The 15,032-nt window shown below is 42.1% G+C and overlaps 1 protein-coding gene across 3 annotated transcripts in view; it reads left to right on the top strand.

Annotated features, from left to right (window-relative positions):
• The window catches only part of LOC115134347 (Fanconi anemia group A protein), a 28,188-nt gene that overhangs the window by 7,396 nt on the left and 5,760 nt on the right, over positions 1 to 15,032 (top strand). For all 3 annotated transcript variants that reach the window (XM_029668201.2, XM_029668202.2, XM_029668200.2), the window contains exons 12-31: positions 1,481 to 1,622; positions 1,810 to 1,943; positions 2,056 to 2,166; positions 2,275 to 2,370; positions 2,558 to 2,617; positions 2,737 to 2,825; positions 2,961 to 3,021; positions 3,124 to 3,173; positions 3,298 to 3,374; positions 3,531 to 3,635; positions 3,729 to 3,862; positions 4,041 to 4,111; positions 4,643 to 4,742; positions 4,862 to 5,049; positions 5,204 to 5,297; positions 5,512 to 5,730; positions 5,841 to 5,914; positions 13,583 to 13,714; positions 13,824 to 13,902; positions 14,031 to 14,191. In XM_029668201.2, the coding sequence (XP_029524061.1) occupies positions 1,481 to 1,622; positions 1,810 to 1,943; positions 2,056 to 2,166; positions 2,275 to 2,370; positions 2,558 to 2,617; positions 2,737 to 2,825; positions 2,961 to 3,021; positions 3,124 to 3,173; positions 3,298 to 3,374; positions 3,531 to 3,635; positions 3,729 to 3,862; positions 4,041 to 4,111; positions 4,643 to 4,742; positions 4,862 to 5,049; positions 5,204 to 5,297; positions 5,512 to 5,730; positions 5,841 to 5,914; positions 13,583 to 13,714; positions 13,824 to 13,902; positions 14,031 to 14,191 (2,177 nt within the window). The remainder of the gene's footprint in view (positions 1 to 1,480; positions 1,623 to 1,809; positions 1,944 to 2,055; positions 2,167 to 2,274; positions 2,371 to 2,557; positions 2,618 to 2,736; positions 2,826 to 2,960; positions 3,022 to 3,123; positions 3,174 to 3,297; positions 3,375 to 3,530; positions 3,636 to 3,728; positions 3,863 to 4,040; positions 4,112 to 4,642; positions 4,743 to 4,861; positions 5,050 to 5,203; positions 5,298 to 5,511; positions 5,731 to 5,840; positions 5,915 to 13,582; positions 13,715 to 13,823; positions 13,903 to 14,030; positions 14,192 to 15,032) is intronic.

Below are 15,032 nucleotides of genomic sequence, written 5' to 3'. Positions count from 1 at the left end.
ATGTGCATAATAAGTTGCAAGGCCTCACTCTGTGTGCAATAAGTGTTTAACAGGACTTTTGAATGACTACCTCTTCTCTGTACCCCACGCATACAATTCTCTGTAAGTTGAGTCAGTGAATTTTGAGCACCGATTCAACCACAAAGACCAGAAGTTTTCTAATGCCTCACAAAGAAGGGCACCTGTTGGTAGATGGGTAAAAAAAGTTGAACAGATATTGAATATCCCTTTAAGCATGGTGAAGTTATTAATTATACTTTGGATGGTGTATCAATACACCCAGTCACTACAAAGATACAGATGTCCTTCCTAACTCAGTTGCTGGAGAGAAAGGAAACCACTCAGATTTCACCATGAGGCCAATGTTGACATGAAAACAGTTAAAGTTTAATAACTGTGACAGGAGAACTGAGGATTGATCAACAATATAGCAGTTACTCCACACTACTAACCTAATTGACAGTGGAAGGAAGGAAGCCTGTACAGAATCAAAATATTCTAAAACATGCATCCTGTTGTCATCAAGGCACTAAAGTAATACTGCAGAAAATGTGGCATGGCAATTCACTTTTTGTCCTGAATACAAAGTGTGTTTGGGTTAAATCCAATGCAACAGTGAGTATGACTCTCTAATTTTCAAGCATTGTGGTGGCTGCATCATGTTAAGGACTGGTGCATTTTTCAGGGTAAAATGGATTGGAGCTAAGCACAGGCAAAATCCTAGAGGAAAACCTGGTTCAGTCTGCTTTCCAACAGACACTGGGAGATGAATTCACCTTTCAGCAGGACAATAACCTAAAACACAAGGCCAAATCTACACTGGAGTTGCTTACCAAGATGACAGTGAATGTTCCTGAGTGGCCTAGTTACAGTTCTGACTTAAATCTGCTTGAAAATCTAAATCAAGACCTGAAAATGGTTATCTATAGCAATGATCAACAACCAATTTGACAGCGCTTGAAGAATTTTGCACAGTCGAGGTGTGGAATGCTCTTAGAGACTTACTCAGAAAGACTCAGCTGTAGTTGCTGCCAAATGTTATTATAACATGTTAGAACATTGATTCAGGGGGTTGAATACTTTATCTAATCAAGATATACGGAACAAAAGTAAACTGCAGTTAGGTGAAGACCCTGGTGAGGATGACAAGCACGCAGATGAGCTTCCCTGAGGCTGTTTCTGACAGTTCTATTTAAAAATATATTTTTACAAATGTTAGATTTTTCTTCCACTTTGACAGACTATTTTGTTTAGATTGTTGACAAAAATGTGACACCACCGATGTCGATTTGGCGATTCCTAACCTGTTGGAAGTCACTCGGGCTGAGTTCAGATTTAAGAGGGGACATGGCTCCAGTCCATTTAGTGACCTGTAAAACCGGTCTATAGAATAACAAGTGTAAACTTTTTATATTGGGGAGTTGTGACTTGACTGTCTCTGTGGTGTAATACAACATCCAGCCCTTTCTCTTTGTCTTAGTTGGCAGTGATATTCAAGGTAGAGGAGCTTCTCTCTCACCTGCAACAAGTACTGGAGACACATGAGGTCAACTGGCAGCATGTGCTCTCCTGTCTCTCCACCCTGCTGGTGTACAATCCAAACACCCAGCCTAGCCTAAAAGGTACGCACAAATCAAAATAAAAGTTTATTCATCACGCGCACAGGATCCAGTGGGTGTAAATGTTACACTGAAATGCTTACTTGCAGCTCTTCCTTAACAGTGCAGAATAAATGTGAAGTAGCAACACACACACACTTAAATGTCATAGGAGTGTTGTTGGAAATAATTATTTTTCTCTGTACCTCAGAGCTGCTGTCCAGGCTCCTAAGCTCAGCGTTTGAGGGGTATGACTTGGAGAACATGATCACTGCCTTCCTCCTGGCCCGTCAGGGTGCGCTTGAAGGGCCTGGTGTTTTCCCCTCCTACAGCGAGTGGTTTAAGGCAAGAACCCTCAGAGCTTAGTCAGTGGCTACTAGAATATAATTTATTGGTCCCCTATCTTCTTATGTTTGGCTCTTTTTCAATAAAGTTGGCTTCTCTCCTGTCTTCCTAGATGTCTTTTGGCGGTGCTAGCAGTTACCATGGCAACAGTAAGAAGTCTTTGGTGTTCCTGCTAAAGTTCCTGTCGGACCTGGTGCCCTTTGACCCCCCACAGTATCTGAAGGTCAGGTGACAGACACTGTTTGGCTCTACTTTAACACTTTACTGCTGGCCTGGGCCCAAGTCTAAATGTTTCTGAATGCTAATGTCTCTGGATGGTCTGGTCTCTCAGGTCCACATCCTCCATCCACCCTACGTGGCAGTGAAACACCGGGCCCTACTGCAGGAGTATGTATCCCTCACCAAGACAAGACTGGCTGACCTGAAGGTAGGGCCTAGATTCGCTGAACCAGTATTTGATGGTACATAGACAAACTGAGAGACGTAATACAGTTATAACAATGTAACTAACTCGGACTGGTTGACGTGTCATACCACAAGCCCTCTCATCATGCAGCCCATTAATCTACTCTCCTCCAGCTGTATAAACAGGGTCGCCATGTCTCTGTCTGCAGGTCTCAATTGAGGAGATGGGCCTTTATGAGGATATCTCTGGAGCAGGAACCTCAGTGCAGGTTAGAGTGCTTTCTGCTGGTGTTTATGCATTTGTGTACTGTCCCTTTACAATTTTTTTTTTACATGTGCTCATGAATGTGTGTATCACTCTTTGTATTTGTTCAATATGCCTTCTCAGCCCCGGTGTCAGGCACGTCAGGATGTGGAGAAGGCAATCTCGTTGTTTGGGAGCACAGGAAGGATATCTGCCACTGTCATGGAGGCCAGGTACCCTACAACAACAGCATGCTACATAACTCTCACAAATCACCTATTGAGATCAATGTACTGCATGACCTACTTATGCTGTTGTCCTACACTGTCTTTATGTTTTACAACACTCATACTCTTTTCCTACTCCAGCATTTTCAGAAGGCCTTATTTCCTGTCTCGTTTCCTTCCTGCCCTCCTAACCCCACGTGTGGTAAGTGTTATGCTCTCTTGCTTTAGATTGAATGCATTTGACTGAATGGTGTGTTTACGTGGTCTGTCCAGAGCTTGTATTCTTTGTCTCTGTCCATTTCAGCTTCCTGTGAAGCCTGACGCCAGGATGAATTTCATAGATTCTCTTAAAAAGTATTTTCTGACATTCACACTCAGCCATACAACCACTCACCACACAGTTTTCTGTCATATCTTTTAGGCTGATACAGATGTTTTTTGTATATTGATTCCAGTTTTGTTTTCTGCTCTCTATTAGAGCGGAAAAGATCCCAGCTGCCCAGCACTCCTCCTACATAGAGTCATGTCAGAGAGAGAGACAGAGGCAACAGGACAGTGTGTACCATCACATTATCCCATGTTTAACACCCTACGCATTTTAATATAATCATATATTTAATATTAGCTTATTCCAACCTAAGCACCACTGTAGTCATATCTCTGTGCTTTTGTCCATGTTTGAAGAGCTGTGTTTTACTTGTGTGTTATCAGGTAAAGGAGTCTCTGTGGTGAATGATGATGATCACCCACAGGAGGTTTTACAGGTCCAACTACAGGAACATAGAGCCCTGCTAACAGAGGGGGGCAGTGACGGAGGTGAGCAGACTGCGACACGCACACACACACACACACACACACACATACCAACCAAAGCAAACCTAACTTATCTTATTCTCTCTGGCTTTACAGAGGTGTCAGCCCAGCTGGCCAGGATCTCCCACACTCTGAGTATTGTGTTCCCTGAACGTGCTGAGGAACTGGTCAGCCAGGCAGTCATCCAGCTTCATGTAGATGAGTCCACTTTCTCTGAGCTGCACAATAAAGTAGGAAGGAATGCGAGGAACTTCTGTATTTCTCTCTTTCTTCTACTGTTTTCCCTCTGCTGTGTCTCACCTTTTCGTCCCCTACTCTTATTTGTCTGTCTGTCAGGTTATTTGTGCTAGCCACGCTCACCGTCTCTGTCTCTCACACTGTCTGCTTATCTGTCCTGTCTTTGTTCAGGTGGTGAACATGATCCTGAGGAGCTTCTGCCAGAGCCTTTTGGACGCCTCCAGAATAAGCCCACCAAATAAGTGAGGAACTAATCATGTCACTTAGTAAAAATCTGAAAGATGTATGGAAGAGTGAGATCGTTTTAAAGTCTATCAAATCAAATGTTATTAGTCAGATTGTCGTGCGTATTATGGGCTTGTTAAAGGCGGTATGTGTGTGGTCAATCTGACGTCTGCATTGGGCGTGCAGCATTTATAGTGGTACGGCCTCTGCAGAAGTCAGGGTATTCATACTTCTTGCGCTTCACAGAGCAGCGCAGAGCTGTTGAGCAGAGCTGTTGTGAAGGAAGTGAGTTTGTGTTTATACAGGACCTCCTGCCCCCACCTACCGTCAACCAATCATGGCACTATATGGAGCTCTCCGCATTGTCAAAAAATGTGTGAGGCACATGGCAATGCGGTACGGAGCTTAATTTGGCTTCTGCGTACCCCCGGACCACATTGTCAGATCATGCGTAAATGGGCTCTTAACCTCCACCAATCAGCATAAAACACAAGTCCGCATAAAACTACACTACTCTCATTTGAGTTTAATGTGACCTGTGACCCAAGACAGAGCCCCTGGGCATCCCAGTTTGTCAATATCCTGCTGGGACACAGACAGCTGCTCACTGCCCTCCTTCACCGCATGTGGGACCTGCTCCACAACCAGGTATCCATCTCTCTTCCCATTTAATTTTTACTGCCTCTTTCTTTCTCTCGCTCTCTCCTTTTTACCTATTTCTTACCCCCCCTTTTCTAACTACAGTCATCTTCTGTCCTTCTCTATAGGGGGTATCATTGAGTGCTGCACATGTGCTTGGACTGGCAGCCTTTGTTGTGCACCTTCATGCCTCCCAGACCAAGTGCCCCAAGGTGCAGCTGTGCCCACCCCTGCTGCCCGGCCCTGTGTCAGTACCAGAGGCACTGACCACTGCTCTGCCCTGCACCACACAAACCAACATGCTATTCTGTGTTAGGTGGGTGAGACTGGAGAGGGACCCTGAGCATCTAGGAATACATAAAATAATTATACAGTATATTATAAACCAAAAGGCACAGTTAACTTTAGTTCAATAGGACAGTGTTATCATAAGATGTATTTATGTGGACGGCTTTGTTTTTGTTTGCCAGGTTCTGCCTGGCTGCAGTTTGCTATGGTCTCTGCAGGAGTGAGTCACTGTGTGATCAGCCGCAGCAGTATAATCCCTGCAGCCTCTATAAAAAGGTATGCACGTTATTCTTTCAGTGTCACTGTAATTATGCTCTCTCTTATCACCCAGCCACACTCTGAGATGCCCTTTATGCAAGCAGCAGGGGTCTGGTGTTTGAGCAGAATGTCACATACAGTAGGGCTGCAGTTGTACCTCTCTGCTTGCCTGCACAGATCCATGTCCTGCCTATTCCTGAGTGTGTGTGTTTTTTGTATTTGGTATTTGTAGCTGCTGTACCTAATTCCCAGACTAATGCCAGATATGAGGAGGTTGCCAATTGAAGCGAGTGGGGAATCGGAGTATGTAGGGGCAAACAAACAGGGTGAGGAGGAGAATCGTGGGTTGTGGAAGAGTGTTACTGACACAAATACAACCTGGAGGAAGTCAGCCTGGGCACTATGGAAACACGCCCCCTTCCGTCTCCTAGTAAAACTCCCAGAATACCAGGTGAGGAAAACTGTCTAAACATTGGTGTAAAGCACCACCAGCCTTCTCAGCACATTGACATGTCTGCTTCTCATTTTCTTGGAGAAGTTCTAATTTTCTTCTTCGTCTAGTTCTCATTTTCAGAGTGGCTGGCAGCTGAACTCAGAGTTCAGAGGAGTGAGGATGCCCTGTCTGACCCAGATAGGTGAAGCACATGCCTAAATATGCAGCGCATACACACATTCATATAAAAGTTTGGTATATGTTGATCTCTTTTTGGTATTTTATTAGGATCCCCATTAGCTGTTGCGAAAGCAGCAGCTACTCTTCCTGGGGTTCACAGGAAAAATGACTTAATACAGAACATTATTAGACAAGAACAGCTCAAGGACATAACTACATATGTTTAAGAACGGCACACACAGCCTACATATCAATACATAGACACAAAATACACTACATGACCAAAAGAATGTGGACACTTGCTTGTCTAACATCTCATTCCAAAATCATGGGCATTAAGATGGAGTTGGTCCCCATTACAGGCTAACTATACTGATCGCGTTGCAAAATAAATGTCAAAATCTTTATTATTCAGTTATTGCACCCACAGTGCTCGTGCGCGCCAACGAGTGTCTGCGTTGCCAGGGACTAAAATAGAAGTCAGTTCTATTTGTGACGCAGATCGCGCTGCAAGGCCTGCCTCTCCCATATCCTCATTGGTTTATAGAAGCAGGTACCCACGTGCCATGTCGTCATTGGTTATACCCACGTGGGTGACCGAAAATATGGATTAATTGGTGGAGTAGAGGACCTTGTGCATTTCAGGTAAAATAACAACTCAATGTTTATATCCAAGGACAAATTAGCTAGCAACAGCAAGCTATCTAAATAGGACAAATTAGCTAGCAAGTGCAAGCTAGCTAGCTAAATTTGCATAAATGTTGAATGCTTTTCGACCTGTCCCCAAATTAATATAATTGGTTCAGAGTTTGTTTTGATATTTTAACCTGCGTGTCATGATCGCGTTTGGTGTGAGGGGACCAAATACATTTATGCACGATGGCGCAGGCTCACAGCCGGTTTGTGTTCCGTGTTAGTGAGGTCTGGCACTGATGTTGAGAGATTAAGACTGGCCCGCAGTCAGCGTTCCAATTCATCCCAAAGGTGTTCGATGGGGTTTAGGTCAGGGCTCTGCAGGCCAGTCAAGTTCTTCCACACCAATCTCAACTAACCATTTTGCTTTGTTCACTGGGGCATTGTCATGCTGAAACAGGAAAGGGCCTTCACCAAACTGTTGCCACAAAGTTGGAAGCACAGAATCGACTAGAATGTCATTGTATTCTGATTTCCCTTCACTGGAACTAAGGGGTATAGCCCGAACCATGAAAAACAGCCCCAGACCATTATTCCTCCTCCACCAGACTTTACAGTTGGAACTATGTATTCGGGCAGGTAGCATTCTTCCGGCATCCGCCAAACCCAGATTTGTTTGTCAGACTGCCAGATGTTGAAGCGTGATTTATCACTCCAGAGAACACGTTTCCACTGCTCCAGAGTCCAATTTACACCACTGCAGGCGACACGTGGCCAAATAACAAGTATCCCGTTTCAGGCTCAATGTATAGATAATTCAGACCAATCAACTTGCCACATGTAGGTATGAGTCCTGGACTGAAATCCTCCCGTGTCCCTCCCTGACCCATTAATCTTCAGTTCCCCATTATAGGAAAAACAACTTTTTCCATATATCATTAATTCCCTCTTGACCTTTAGTCCTCTGCTGTTGTGTATTTATCTTTAAATATTTTTACACTCCCCCCTAGACAATTTAAAAAAATAAATATACTTAAAATGTATTTTTAGAAAACATGACAAAATAGACATAACATTTTTTGTTGTAAGCATAAAATCATTCACATTAAAAACTGCATTTCTATAAAACACAAAGGGCATATTTTACTTGCTTTTGCAATAAGAAATAGATTTCAAACCAAGTTAAAGAAAATAAGTATTAACAGATGTAATGATGATGACCCTCATAATTCCTACCACATCCTGTTTTAGGAGAACTGACAAGAAAAATAATTGTTTGCAAGACAATAATATTCAATCGTTCTTTTGGCTTGGTAATCATTCAGAGTCCTGTAAAAGTGACCAGCTCTTCCACACCGGAAGCAGTCCGACATAGATAACTATTAGAAATGATGTTCTGACGGTAGTGAGGAATTCTTCTTCCGTTCCACTGGTTGATAAGAACCTCTTTAATGAACACTTCACCGGTGATCTTGTATTGTTTCAGGTAAAGGCCTTGTGTCAAGGAATATTGCTGCAACTTCAGACGATAGTAACGAACGAAACAAAAAGTGAAATTAACATGTTCTGGTTTCAAGAAAAATTATATTTCATATAGAATTCCCTAAATAAGCATGTCCCGATATCACTATTGTTGTAATTGTCATTATTACAAATATATATATATTTGTAATAATGACAATTACAACAATACTGAATGAACACTTTTATTTTAACTTAATATAATACATAAAATCTATTTAGTCTCAAATAAATAATGAAACATGTTCAATTTGGTTTAAATAATGCAAAAACACAGTGTTGGAGAAGAAAGTAAAAGTGCAATATGTGTCATGTAAAAAAGCTAACGTTCAAGTTCCTTGCTCAGAACATGAGAACATATGAAAGCCGGTGGTTCAATATTCCCAGTTAAGGCGTTTTAGGTTGTAGTTATTATAGGAATTATGACGCGTAAACGATTTCTCTTTACCATTTGTATTTCATATACCTTTGACTATTGGATGTTCTTATAGGCACTTTAGTATTGCCACCCTAATCTCAGGAGTTGATAGGCTTGAAGTCATAAACAGTGCTGTGCTAAAGCATTGCTAAGAGCTGCTGGCAAACGCAGTAAAGTGCCGTTTGAATGAATGCTTACGAGCCTGCTGCTGCCTACCACCGCTCAGTCAGACTGCACCATCAAATATCAAATCATAGACTTAAGTATAATAAACACAGAAATACGAGCCTTTGGTCATTAATATGGTCAAATCCGGAAACTATCATTTCGAAAACAAAACGTTTATTCTATCCGTGAAATACGGAACCGTTCCGTATTTTATCGAATGGGTGGCAACCCTAAGTCTAAGTATTGCTGTTGCATTGCACAACCTTCAATGTTATGTCATAATTATGTAAAATTCAGGCAAATTAGTTCAGTTTGCAACGAGTCAGGTGACCGAAGCGGTTCCATATACCCTGACTCTGCTTGCACTGAACGCAAGAGAAGTGACACAATTTCCCTAGTTAATATCGCCTGCTAACATGAATCTTTTAACTTCATTTGCAGGTTTAAAAAAATATATAATTGTGTATTGATTTTAATTAAGGCATTGATGTTCAAGGTTAGGTACATTATTGCAACGATTGAGCTTTTTTCAAATGTGCTTTTTCATCACCCGTTTGGCGAAGTTGAAGTAGGCTGTGATTCGATGATAAATTAACAGGCACCGCATTGATTACTAGCAACGCAGGACAAGCTAGTTAACCTAGTAATATCATCAACCATGTGTAGTTAACTAGTGATTATGTGAAGATGGATTGTTTTTTTAAAGATAAGTTTAATGCTAGCTAGCAACTTACCGTGGCTCCTTGCAGCAATAAGGTCCTTTTGACGCAGGTGGTCAGCCTGCCACGCAGTTTCCTCATGGATTGTAATGTAATTGGCTTCCAAAAAGGCAGATTACCGATTTGTTATGGAAACTTGAAATCGAGACTAATAAATCAGCCCTAATCAGTCGACCTCTAATGACAACTCTCGTGTACAACATAGAAGCTTATCAGGTTCTGATCATCTTACTATGCTTCACACGAGATTAGCCCCCGACTGCTAATCAATCAGCTCTTTATTCTCCAGGCTCTGCTTTTTTATCAAAATGTACAAGCTTGCAGTGAGTGACATGTATCCATTGTGGTTTTCCCTGCTGACCTTTTTATGAGCAAAACTTGACAAGGACCTTCCCATTTTGGCCCTGATTGTCTCTGTTAAATATATTTTTTTACCATCACCCATCCTTTCTTAGTAGAGTAGGCTTCTTCAACCCATCGTGAGAAACAATCAACAACGACCAGAACATTTTCCTTTACATTTGGCTAGCGTGATGTAGTCAAGCTGTAGATGTCTGAAGTTCCTGGTGGGGGAGGTGCTCGTAGTGTCTGTACTTTCACTCATCCCTTGGTGTTGTTTTCCATACTAATGTTGCAATTCGCCACAACAGCCTCAGCCTCTTTCTGCCTCAGGATTCCACCATTTTCCCACAAAATTATAAACTATCTTGTCCACAGCAATGTGTCCCAAAGAGTGGTATGTGTCACCACGTAGGGTAAGAGTGAATTTGGCGCTACACATCTCAGGTTGTATTTCCACATACCTTCTTGATTGAGTTTGCACCCTGCAGCCATCCATTCCCACACTTCATCTTTTGGAGCTCTGCTTTGCATGTCTCTAATGTGTTACAATGTATCCACGGTGTATTTCCTAATCAGTTTAGGTGACAGAGGTGTTCTCTTGGCAGCCGCCTTGGCAGCTCTGTCAGCCAGGTCATAACCTTTACTCTTGTCTGTACAGGTTTTTTCCATGTGCTTTCATTTTCAAGATCGAACTTGTCCAGGTAACTGGAGAGCATTCAGTAGAGCCATCACCTCTGGTCTATTCTTCACAGGAGCTCCCAGTGATGTCATGAATCCTCTGTTTTTCGATATTTCATGGGTAAGGCTGAAAGCATACCTTGAGTCTGTAGATATTAGCTGTTTTTTTTTTTACTTCAGCCTGTTTACATGCTTCTGTCAAAGCCACCAATTCCGCCACCTGTGCTGATGTTCCTGCAGGTAACGTGCCTGTCACTATCACATTGTCCAACTCACAGCAGTTGTGTTCAAGTAATGTAGTATCTGGATTACATGGTGTGCCACGTTGTATGATGATGTTAGGAACCTCCAACACAGTCGATCACTTGTTCCAACGAACAGCTGCGAACCATCCCAACTCCACATCATCCAGTTTCTTCGAATAGTAGCCTGCAGGTTTCTCTTCTGCTGAATGAGTAATGTTTTTGGGTTCACTTGGAACTTGCACAACTCAGATAACAGCAGATTTATTATGTTGATTGATGTCTCTATCCATTCGGGACAGCATGTCGATGATGTCGCCGCAGTTTTGTCTCTCCCAGTCAGTAGTTGTGGAAACAAGTTTTGCGCTAATCATTGTGTATGGATTGCATCAACTGTGTGATTGCCCCATTTTTGGAAGAGGTGAGTGCATCGCCATCTTTCATGATGGGTAACCCACTGTGTCTAACCTCCTCTGCTCTGAACATTTCTTCACATTCAACAAACGGCTCTTTCGGTTTTTGAACACATTTGGTTATCTCTCCCCAATTGGTAGTAGAATTGGTCAGACCCTTAAGGAAAACAAGTATTGCTCTCCATCCATCGGCCACATCTTGCTCTTCACCACCCACAGCTCTCTTGACCATTTCTTCAAGTACGCCATGTTCACGGTTGTTCAAAACAAAGGCTAATAACTAACCCATCATAAGGATGTAGATTGTATAGTTTCTTATTGCTTTAAATGATCTCACGTCTTCATACCCACATCTCATGGTGGATGCTTCAAAGTCTTTGACAACTCATCCAACTGTTTTGGAGATGCTGATTCATGTGATTACTGTCACCTGGTGTTTGTCTTTACTGCCTTTAACAGCCTGTGTTCTGGTTGGCATAAGACATTGTTTGTCACCGCTGTCAGAATCTATTGACTCAAAGCCAGGCAGTGCTGATCAGATGCTTGAAACCTGATCATCCTTGCGCAACTCAGCATGAGGGTAGATTGAGGGAACAAAGGGCCCACAGGTGGGGGCAAAATATGCCACTCTTGCCTCCTGTAATTGTTGAATTTTGCCTTTAAGGTTTTTCTGTTCCACAAGAGCCCTCACTCTTTATCTCTCTGCAATGTCCTATCATGATTATGAAGAAATAATTCCTCATCTCGTTTTATTACTTTGTGTCCATCGTGTCGCTGTCAATGAGTTAGACATTCTGTATTTTTCCCCAAGCGTTTGTATATCAGACAGATTCCATGTTCCAGCGTTGTCAACAATAACGGAATATTTCTTTATCTCTTGCCTACACTTCAATCCAAGGTAACACCTAGTAATTTAGTCTCCTCAACTTGTTCAACAGCCACACCATTCATTACCAGATTCAGCTGAGGTCTAGAGCTTAGGGAATGATTTGTACCAAATACTCTTAGTTTTAGAGATGTTCCAGACCAGTTTTATTACTGGCCACCCATTCCAAAACTGACTGCAACGCCTTTTATTTATTTTTCTATTTTACCCCAATTTTCTCACAAATATCCAATTACGATCTTGTCTCATCGCTTCAACTCCCCAATGGGCTCAGGAGAGGTGAAGGTTGAGTCATGCACCCTCTGAAACATGACCCGCCAAATCGCGCTTCTTAGCATCCACCCGCTTAACCTGGAAGCCAGCTGCACTAATGTGTCGGAGGAAACACTGTTCAACTGACGGCTGAAGTCAGCCCAGCCCACCACCAGGAGTCGCTAGAGCATGATGAGCCAAGTGACATAGATTAGATTAGACATAGATTAAAGATGGGAGTGGCCAGATTTGTCAATGCCTGGAGGTTTGTCATTATTTTTGATTTTTTTTTAACTCTGTTTATTAAGTTTTACACACACACAGACACACAGACAAGACAAGACAACACAAAGCAATATAAATAATATACTCAACTAGAAAAAAAAATACAAATAAAAAAATAGCTTTAAAGATACCATACTTTAGACAAGTTAAACACACCAGGCAGAAGGCTACAAAGGTTAAAGGGCAATCTATAGTACAGGGACAGAGCAAACACCTCACCATTGTTCCTGTAAACAGTCAAGGGATAAGGGTGGAGAAATGCAACCACTCACAGAGAGTCATGGCCACAGACCGACCATCCACTGGACCAAAAATAAAGTTTACAATGCTTTAAAATATATAAATAAATAGAATGATTATTCATGTAGGCGTGAACAAAATGTAAAAATAACTGGGGAAAACAAGCTCACACTTCAGTCTCTGCCCGGGCAAGATGAACAAGGCATCCGCGGGTCACAATCAATAAGCACATGGACCTTAATGCCCCCCCCAGCAAAAACACAGAGAGAAGCTCCTCCAACCCTTAAGTCACAGGGGGGTCAAATACAGACTTAGTTTTAATTGGAATGCCGTCAGAGGATGGACTGTTTAAAGCAAGACCGGAATGGAGCCCAAGCCTCATTAAACCGTTTGAGGTTCCCACGTGAATTGAATTGATTTTTTTCTAGTTCCAGAGAGCACAACATCTCTCACCCAATATTTATAAGATGGGGGAGCTGCCATCTTCCAGTTCTATATTATTAGCCGTCTAGCTAAAATAGTTGTATAAGCAACAGTGTCCGACTGGATTCTTGATAGGGGGGTACCCATGGGCAGTACTCCAAAAAGGGCTGTAAGGGGAGACGGATCTATAACAGTGTCATATATATCAGAGAGACATTTAAATATTAATTCCCAGAAACCTGACAGTTTATGACAGCCCCAAAACATATGCAACAGTGTGGCTGGTTCCACTTTACATCTGACACAGGTAGGATCAAAATCAGAGAATATTCTTCCAAGTTTGGCCCCCGACCAGTGGATACGGTGAACCACCTTGAATTGAATGAGGCTGTGTCTAGTAGGTTTGTCATTATTGATCGATAACAATAATGTTGCGTACTGGTATGTAACAGAGCCTGCGTGTGTATCAGACAGGAGTATCAACAGTGGGCGTGTCAGCAGCTATACCTGCCATCTCCTGTGGACAAGGGGGGCTGTGCAGGAGACTTAAGGACAGCCTGCTCCCACATTCTCAACGCTGTCATGGACCAGAAGACAGTATGGTCAGCATGATTTGGCTTATGGCCTCCTGCACCTCAGATAATCCAGATAATTTGAATAATAGACATTGTTGAGTTGTTTAGTCTTTATCGCTTCTCTTTGTGTCCTTAGTGCTCCGACCCAGGAGAACACTGATCACAGACCCTCGGAGGCAGGCACCTGTCTCCCAGACATTTTCTCCAGACTTCAGGTACAGTACACAGGCCTTTTGATTGATATGTTAGTTTGTTTCTGTACATGATTTCCTGTTAATGCTTCGTATTTTCTGCATATGTTTTGCACTGATTTTCCTGTGTGTGTCCTTTGATGTCTTTATAGGAGATTGTCTATGAGATGGAGCTCACTAGTCGCTCTCAAAGGACTCAAGATAAGGGACATTTCCTATTGGATCTGATTTCACATAGATGCTCTGTGACCTCTGACCTGCAGAGTATCAGCAGTGAGCTTAGCATTCAGCAAACATTACATACGTGGAACAGGTAATGTACAGACACATCCTCTATACTAGGGCTTTGGCGGTCTTGACATTTTGTCAGCCGGTTAATTGTCATGCAAAAGAAACATGACAAGGAGAACGTGTATTTCAGAAGAACAATATGACTATATACTATATGTTATCTGGCTATGTGTCCTGCTGTAGGTTTGTTCACTTAGCAGATATGACAAGATATGCTTCCAAGTCCTGTGCCATTATTTTATATTATGATTTTATAGTATGAATATAAGAAAAATATTATTTTCCTCAGGCAGCACATGCTGTTCTCTCACCAATTTATCATATTTTCACCCATCAGATTATTCTCAATTTAATCTTGTCTTTACTAATATGTCAAATTTATTTCGATTTAGAATGGGAAAAAATAAATGTAATCTGTATGCACTCGAATAGCATTTAGAGGCCGCTTTCTTGACGGTTGGTTTTTCAATCATGCCGGGTAAGCTGGTGATTTCACTCTAAACATCAACCACTGTTTGAGGAGCATGGAGCCTCTCGTGATATTTCGCCCAAACTCTATATGCCATGGGCTCTCCAACCTTGTCCTTGCAGCTACCCAGGGCTTAATTTCGGAAACCAAGTCAAATCTGTTTTGGAACATTGATAGTAACATGTTTTCAGAAGGAAACATATTTCAATAAACTGTTGACAGCTCCTCTCTGTGCGCTGAAAGGAATGAAGGAGAGAGGGAAGGAGATTGATACGTGCGGTGGTGAGATTTTCTGTAGCTAAAGGTAATGTGTCAGCCTAATAATTATGAAAATATAAAAAAATACCCTATTGCTAGGCTATTGAAAGTCAAGTGCAAATTCACTATAATGGTA

Source organism: Oncorhynchus nerka, linkage group LG9a (assembly GCF_034236695.1).
Source record: "Oncorhynchus nerka isolate Pitt River linkage group LG9a, Oner_Uvic_2.0, whole genome shotgun sequence".
NCBI lineage: Eukaryota > Metazoa > Chordata > Actinopteri > Salmoniformes > Salmonidae > Oncorhynchus > Oncorhynchus nerka.
The sequence above is the reverse complement of the archived record's forward strand: the minus strand, read 5'-3'. Positions and strand labels throughout refer to the sequence as shown.